Source organism: Balaenoptera musculus, chromosome 13 (assembly GCF_009873245.2).
Source record: "Balaenoptera musculus isolate JJ_BM4_2016_0621 chromosome 13, mBalMus1.pri.v3, whole genome shotgun sequence".
Taxonomy (NCBI): Eukaryota; Metazoa; Chordata; class Mammalia; order Artiodactyla; family Balaenopteridae; genus Balaenoptera; species Balaenoptera musculus.
Window position 1 is genome coordinate 83473937 of NC_045797.1, and position 8250 is coordinate 83482186.

Genomic DNA, 8250 nt, shown 5'->3' on the forward strand with positions numbered 1-8250 from the left:
AGGGCACTTATAGGCAAGAGGGACCAACCCGAGCCCCTCTAGGTCAGTGTGTGGCAAATGCTCTGGGGCATCATCTTTCAAGCGAACCTGTTTCCCACCTACCTTGGGCCAGGACAGGCATGAGGAAAGCCCCCTCCCCAGAACTGCTAAAAGCAAATGAACTCCTATTCAGTATTTATGAAAACTTCCTGTTTTTCTCTTCCGGAATTGAAATGCAAATTTCATCAAGGAACTGACATGAGAACGGTTTTATTTAAATCATTGACACTTGTGCAGTACTCGATATTAGGACTTTGAAATGCTTTAGACAAAATCTGTTTCCCTTTAAACAGATTAAAAAACCGAATCTTAGTTGGCAGAAGTTAGTGCTTGTATCACACAGCTAATGGGAGGTAGAATCCTAAAATCTGCTTCCAAGTGCCACCTGTACCTGACAACGCCAGGCAAAGTGTTTATTTTTGTGTTGCACAAGTGTAAGGACCATAAAATCTAGATTAACTTTATAACAATAATTTAAAAGGTAGAAAAGGGTCCCATACTACAGAAATTTTTGAATTGACTATTTTACCATTTATATTAATACAATAAATGAAGAAAACTGACAGTAGAACAGGCCAGTGGTCAGCCAACACACAACACAATGTGTTAACAAACATGGCCAAAGGATCGGTGTGTGTCATGCACTACCTTCCACGTAACATCTTTTTTGGAGGGGTCAGGGAACACAAAGGCAGATTGATTCAAACTAGCCTTATTAAATATATCTATTAAGTTTATACTTTCTTCTGAAATTAATATTTGAGTGGAACATGTGTTAATTATTCACATAACACTAGCTTTCTGCTGAAGTTTAAGAATCCAGTAGCTGATGTTCACATTTAGGCAAATTCTAGGAGCAATTGCACTAAACAATATCCACTCAATCAATTATGAACTGCAAAATAATACTGGGTAATTATTTCAAAGTATGAACTACAGATATGATATAAAAAAATATAGTAGAACAACTTTCTAACTTAAAAGTACAAATGGTTAAGTCAACAGTACCTACTTACACACAAATTAAACAAAATCAGAATAAACACTCAACTTTTAGGAGAAGCAGTTTCAGTCCTGGTTTTACCACTTAATAGGAGAAAGATCTTACGTGGGTCCTTTCATTCAAGGATGATTTGAAAACCAATTTACAAAGTTAATATCTTGGATCCCAGCTAGGAAGACTCTTCAAGGATCTTTCATACTAACTTGAAGTTGGGGGACATACAATTTGAGAAATTAAATGATACCGCCCCTCATGCACTCCCAGGTTACCCACAGTGAGTCCGGATCACACTTCAGTTCCTAATGACCTAAGTTAAGAGTCTCCTTTCTCCACATCTCTTATCCCGCAATACTCAACATGGGCTACAGAACCCAAAACCAACCTGTGTTCTATGTGGCACCACCTGGCTGATACTGATACCTAAGTGTGCACAGGATTGAGTTAAAAAGCTCTTCAATTCATCAAAGAAAAGAAAGAATAAAAATAACACCCTTAGTTTACACAGGCTTAACCTACTTTGATCACCTAGTAAATCTTGAATTGGCTCTCGTTAGTGGTAAACAGAATACTTTTTGTATTTGGTGTAGAAACCAACAAATTTAGGTTAAATCAAGCCTTCACCCTGACAGTACAAACTATGTTTATTTGTGTGTAAAGTGCCAGTTTTATATACAAATCATAAGTAAACTTTAAAATCTGCTTTAAAATCTGAAGCAGTGAGTCTGATGTCTTCCTACTGCCTTGTGGTAGTAACTGTTTAATCCTGCTGGATCAAACTTGCTTGACTCCCCACACTTTGAGGCCAAGGAAGGTGCTGTTAAGAGCCAGGGTGAAGTCATGCATAGCCAGCCTGCTTGCAAACGCCAAACATGGACAAGATCTTTCGTAAGAATCCCAGTAGCTTCTGTCTACGCTTTCAATCTAGGTGACCCCACTAGCATTAACAGGATTGATTTTGAGGTAGCTACACAGTTTTAAACATACCATTAATGAACATTATGGGCGATTTATGGTGTAGCTGGTTAATACAGTTCAAGTAGCTGATTTTTTTCTCTTTTGATGAGAAGGAAAAAAAGAAAAATCAGCAAAATAAGAGCACATCTTCAGTTCACTTAGAAGTCAGCATCCAAGGTAAAGGAATTCTCTGTCGGACTGGACATCACTCCCATCCTCTGATACTCGCCTACTCTCTTCTCAAAGAAGTTAGTCTTCCCTTCCAGTGAAATATTCTCCATAAAGTCAAATGGATTTTCTACTCTGAAAACCTGAAAAGGTTCACAGCAAAATATAAATACAGAGCATCAGTTTCAGAAAGAACCAGAGGGCTACCCACAATACTTTACCTTGCTAAAACCCAGCTCCAGCATAAGTCTGTCTGCCACGAATTCGATGTACTGCTTCATCAAAGTGCAATTCATCCCAATGAGCTTCACTGGCAGGGCCTCCGTGAGGAACTCCTAGGGACCAGAACACAGCTTCTCAATAAAACAGAAGCATCAAGAGGTCCTCTAGCAAGCACGAGGCCTCCACACGTCACCCACCTGTTCTATCCTAACTGCATTGACGATTATTTCTTTGACTCTCTGCTCCGAAGGTTTGTGTAGCAGGTGTTTGAACATCAGGCAGGCAAAGTCACAGTGTAAACCCTAGAAGAAAAGGTTTAATGTCACTATCAAACCAGCAGACTTCTAGCATTAACGTGGAATAGGAAACTGCTTTATGCTGGTCTGTATTCTCCTTATACATCTTGCGTGGCCAGACTAAGAGCATTTTAACTGTGGAAGGGAAGATGACTCAGCTGCTGTGTCACCTAGGCAGGCTCGGTCCCACCCAGGGGCCTTACGGCTGCCCCCTAGAGGACAGCAGGCCAGGTCTGGTCCTCGCTGCTCTGTGTGGTGGCAAAGGACTGGGCAGAACTTGCACTCAGAGCATTCTTTCTATAGCCCTGAGCTCTACTGTTGCCACTACTCCCAGCAGGAAAACTCTGACTAGGCTAGTTAGTTTTTAGATTTAAAACCTAATGTCTGGGAAATCGGGAATGCAATTTCGAGTGAATCAAGTCTGCAAGTCTTAGTGCATTAAACCCCAATGCTGGGCTTCCCTGGTGGCGCAGTGGTTAAGAAGCCACCTGCCAATGCAGGGGACGCGGGTTCGAGCCCTGGTCTGGGAAGATCCCACACACCGCGGAGCAGCTAAGCCCGTGCGCCACAACTACTGAGCCTGTGCTCTACAGCCCGCGAACCACAATTACCGAAGCCCGCGTGCCACACTACTGAAGCCCGTGCGCCTAGAGCCCGTGCTCTGCAACAAGAGAAGCCACCGCAATGAGAAGCCCGCGCACCGCAACGAAGAGTAGCCCCCGCTCGCCTCAACTAGAGAAAGCCCGCGCGCAGCAACGAAGACCCAATGCAGCCAAAAAATAAATTAAATTAAAAAAAAAAAAATCCCAATGCTGGTGGGACTTACACTAGAACATCTGGGCACCTTCACTTTTCCCTCTGCACTTTAACCCAAGTGCATTCAAAGACATATACTGGACCAGAATAGATTCATTGAGATGCTCACCAACTAACTTTGAAGTACAATAGGATCACACAGAAGACCAGGTAGAAATAATAAAACTTCCCCTAAAAGAAAATCCCATCACCTATAGAGCAATACCTATGTATACTGAGAATATGAGTAAAGTAATTTCAGCAAATTATCTAAAGTATTTCATTCTCTGCCAAGTATATATATGGTTGAAGCCACTTGTTAAACGTGCATTTAAGGCAATCTGACATCTTGGGTTCCTTCCAGTGAACACAGGGCTGTAGGTGTTTGGGGTGCAGGTCAGCCTGTTATCTGAACTAGACTCACCTCGTCTCTGCTAATAAGTTCATTGGAAAATGTGAGGCCGGGCATCAGACCTCGTTTTTTGAGCCAGAATATCGATGCAAAAGAACCAGAAAAGAAGATTCCTTCCACTGCGGCAAAGGCTACGACACGTTCTCCTAGAGTTAACGCCAAAATATTTCTAGTGAGTTTCTGTTTGTGTTCATAGCAACAAACCAGTAACATCACTTAGAAAACGAAGCTCAGGGGTAAGTAGGGCCAAGGCATCCTTACCATACGTCGCCTCTTTGTCCCCGATCCAGCACAAGGCCCAGTCTGCCTTCTTCTTTACACAAGGCATTGTCTCAATAGCGTTGAAGAGAAATTCCCTGTAGGCACACAGACATCAGCAGTTCCGGCAGAGACCTCCTATCCTAAGCTTCTGGCTAAGAGCATTGGGACCAAGGCCAATTTGGGATTCAAACTGAAATGTTTTCTCTTTACTTGTTTGCTTTTTCCTCCAGTGTTTTCAAAAATCTCAACATTCATTTAGTTTATGTTAATGCAAATTTAGGTATCCATTCATTCACACTGAGCCCCAAGATCTAGTAACATGAAAACTCAGTCTATTATACCAAGAGCATTTATTGGCTTAATTATTTCAAGTCCAGGTCATGACAAGGTTCACAGGCCCTACCTTTAACTTCGAAGAACTATAAAATCTTAACTGCTAGGACTGTTTAAGCTATGCTGACCATTATCTCCCTAAATAGGTGCCCACACTCTTATCATTGTGCCAATTACTTGGGCCCCAAATGCCACAAGTATATAATAAAGCAATTAAAGCCAATAAACTAAACAACCTGAGATTGCTTCCAGCTATAATTCTATGCTACAATGTGGATCCCAGGTCAGAAAAGCAAATCAATTGGCCCTACACTTACCTGGGTCTTCCTTATTACTCTCTTCCTCCCCATCCCCACCTTGGGAGTCTACAGATTCCCCAGCCCAGCCTCTTCCTTCCCAGATGACCTTGTTTTCTGAGGCCAAGGTCATCAGGCCATTGGGTTCCTTTCATTCTCTTTCCATGTCAACCTGGGTCTTGCCTCTCCCTAGCTTTCAAAACTCAACCACCAGGCCTTCCTGATCCTACCCATTCCGGTAATGTATCCCAATCATGCCCCTACCTTTACTTTCTTTTTTCATTTCTGTCTACAAACATGTTCAAATCTTTTTACCCCCAATGAGTCTCCTCAATCCTGCTAGGCTTTCAAGTCACTACTCATTTTCCCTCTTCACTTTCTTCCAAGTCATCTACAAGAGGCTACTCTTCAGCTTCACCACTTCTGTTCTACACAGGCTCTTGTCCTGAAGCTGACCTTAGTATCTAGACTACTCAAACGCCCATTTCTAACTCTCCCCTCCTTTCCAGTCAACCTTGAACATGTAAAACAGGCCCGAGGCTACCTATATTTCTCCTCTATTATCCTCCAATATAAACTATCATTTCAGGCAAACAGCCGTGTGCCTAAATTAATCTCATGGTTCACGGCTGCCTCTGCACTATTATGTAATTCCTCTACTTATACTCCTAGGTCTTATTTTCTATGTTATGTTACAGCCCCTTAAGAGGCAGGTTTTATGTTCTACTTTGCATCCTCTGCCCTCTCCACCCTGCCCCAGGCTCAAGTTGTAGGTTGACAGATTTGCCAGACGTGAAAACTATCAGACCTAGGTTTTAGGGCATCAGACACAGCCTCTAGGGATGTTTTTTCAGAAGGCATTAGGTTGGACATTCAGCAGTATATTTCCACCTCTATAAAACGGAGTAACCTCATAACTTTGTTTTTAAGTGATTGGCTAGTAAAGTGAATTCAGGCCTCTTCTTCGGAGCAGACAGGACCATGGGTGCTAGGAATTTCTCTGACTTGGTCATTTTAGAGTCATTCTTCTATCCCTATATGATTTCAAAAAGTAACAATTGGTAATCCTAAATATGTTGGCATATCACCACCCAAATACTCACCTTTCTTTGGAATCTTTAATGTAAGTGTCAATGAGGAGACTATACATTTCAGAATGGATGTTTTCCATGGCAATTTGGAAGCCATAGAAACAACGGGCTTCCGTAATCTGAACTTCTTGGCTAAACCGCTCCACCTAGTGGTAAAACACAAAGGTCAGTTTAAGGAAAATCTACCAGCAGCAACTCAGTCAATGAACACTGGTTGCGCCACACTTCCTCTTTTGTATCATCATAAGGTAGAAATAGCAATCATTCTTAATTCATTGCAAGGAGGATGCACTCAACAAGACATACATGCAACCAAATTATTAAAACAGCAAAGCCACAAAAAGGAGAGCAAATAGATAGCTACCAGTGTTGTAGATCTATTACTACCACTTAACATTGTCTTTGAGCTTCTCTACAGTTGGGGGAAAAAATACCATAAGGAAGAAATAACTGCAAAGTATATTATAGGACAGGAAATGCCGTGGAATATAAATACTAGCTTACAGATATATACACATTCAGTGTGGAAAAATTTAAAAGACGAAAAAAGAAAATTATTAGCTCTCTTAAGTCTTGAAATGCATAAAAGTAGACTTTCTTTTTGGAAACTCACCAAGTTTTCATTTACTATGCCATCACTTGCTGCAAAGAAAGCCAGAACATGCGAAATGAAATATCTCTCCTCGGGCTTCAGGGCTTCCCAGTGCTGAATGTCCTTGGAAAGGTCCACCTGGAGTACAGAAGTTCACAAGGGGTTCAAACGTGCAGGACCTCACACATATGCGTAATTCTTCAACTTTAAGTCTACTAGTATCGCTTGATTAATATACCCCTCATGCACTTTGCCAGTGAGAACAACTAATATCCTCCCTCTGTGGGCAAGCATTCCCAAGAGGAACATGAGGAAAGCAAAGCACATTTCAAACAAGTTATAACCGGCACTGCAGGGGTCTTCCTCTAGAGTTAGGGGCAATGCTTCCAACTGTCTTTTAAGTCTCCTAGTTCCTGAATCCGATTACCTCCTCAGCTGTCCAAAAGGAAGCCTCAGCTTTCTTATACATCTGCCAAATATCATGGTATTCGATAGGAAAGATGACAAAGCGGCGGGGGTTTTCTTTCAGAAGTGGTTCCTCCTCCACACTGGGGGCAGATAGCTTAGGGTTCTGCTGGGGGAGTAAGGAAGGAAAATGTTAAGTATAGGGAGAACCACGAAATTGTCATTTTTTTTTAAGCAAAGTATGTCCAATTATCGGGAACTTCATGCGGTTTAATGTATGTCGGTTGTCACACACGGGTTCTGTACGTAACAGAGCAGGACTCTAGTAGAGACATAATAGGAAAAGGTCCAGATGTGTAAAGTAGTAAAGGATCGGGAAGAGGCTTTGGCGGGAAAGGAGCGCGGGCCCGGGAGGGGGTAGGGTTTGAGAGGAGACAATGCGGCTTTGGCGCCAAGAGCCGGCTCCTCCTGCACCGCCTTCCTGCAGCGCCCCCTCGCCGGGCGCCCCCAGCCCGCCTACTCACCGGCTCGGCGGGCTCCTGGAAGATCCTCCTCGCGGTCTTGCTGGCCAGTACGCGGGTCCCGCTGAGGGACGGGGGCTGCAGGGAGACGCGTGGTGAGAGGCCAGCCCGCGCCCTACAGGACCCCGCCGCCCTGCCCCGCCCCTCGCCCCTGCGCGCTCACAGTGTTCTCCTTGTCCGCCAGGCTGAGCCCCTTCATAGGCGAGAGCTGGAGGGGATGCTGCTGCTGCGGGTCAGCAATGGTGGCGAGCGGGACGCGGACGGAGAGCATGGCTGCGTACGGCTTGGCGAGGTGGGGTTGCGCGCAGGTCCTGGAAGGCCCCGCACGGCGGCGCCGGGAATTTAAACCATCCCGCATAGGCGTGCGCAGTGGGCGTGGCCGCTTCCCCATTGGATGGATGCCGGCCGCTGGTCACGCCTCCCGTAGCAGATTCCGGCGCCGCCCGCGAACGCCGGTCGGCCCTGCTCTCCTGGGACCCTCGGGACCTACCCCTCCCGAGCCTCTGTGGGCCGCAGGCTGCGCTGGGGGCGCCACCGCCCATATCCCTGAGAGCCCCATCGGACAAAGGCTGCAGGCCCTGCGCGCTCCGGTGGCCCTGGCGCGCGCGGGCACTCGCTCGTACCGGAAAGGTTTGGGATTGAATGAAGCAACGCGATTGGAGCCCGCCCGCCGGAGAGCGGGAGAGGATTCCCCACCCTGACGAGCCCCACCTCTCTGAAAATGTCTCTTGAACCCGTTTCGCGGTTCCGGGTAAATGGTTTTGCAAATGAGGTCGGTGCAAATGCCTGTACAAAGCCCCTGGCTGCGAGGGAACGTGGCTGCGGCGATTTAGATACGTGTACCTGGGCGGGGGTGCAAGCA

At 45.2% G+C, this 8250-nt stretch overlaps 1 protein-coding gene across 2 annotated transcripts; it reads right to left on the minus strand.

Moving 5' to 3' along the window:
* Positions 1–233: 233 nt before the first annotated feature.
* On the minus strand, positions 234–7722 carry RRM2 (ribonucleotide reductase regulatory subunit M2). 2 transcript variants are annotated; one of them, XM_036873954.1, is made up of 10 exons: positions 7552–7721; positions 7392–7466; positions 6890–7033; positions 6484–6600; positions 5883–6016; positions 4151–4245; positions 3902–4035; positions 2584–2688; positions 2386–2499; positions 234–2307 (listed from the first exon to the last, which is right to left on the minus strand). In XM_036873954.1, the coding sequence occupies exons 1-10, from the start codon at positions 7657–7659 to the stop codon at positions 2155–2157; spliced, it is 1179 nt and encodes a 392-aa protein (XP_036729849.1). In that variant the 5' UTR covers positions 7660–7721; the 3' UTR covers positions 234–2154. The 2 variants fall into 2 exon arrangements, with proteins under 2 accessions (XP_036729849.1, XP_036729848.1); XM_036873953.1 differs by having other exon boundaries at positions 244–2307; positions 6890–7036; positions 7552–7722.
* Between the last annotated feature and the right edge of the window lie 528 nt (positions 7723–8250).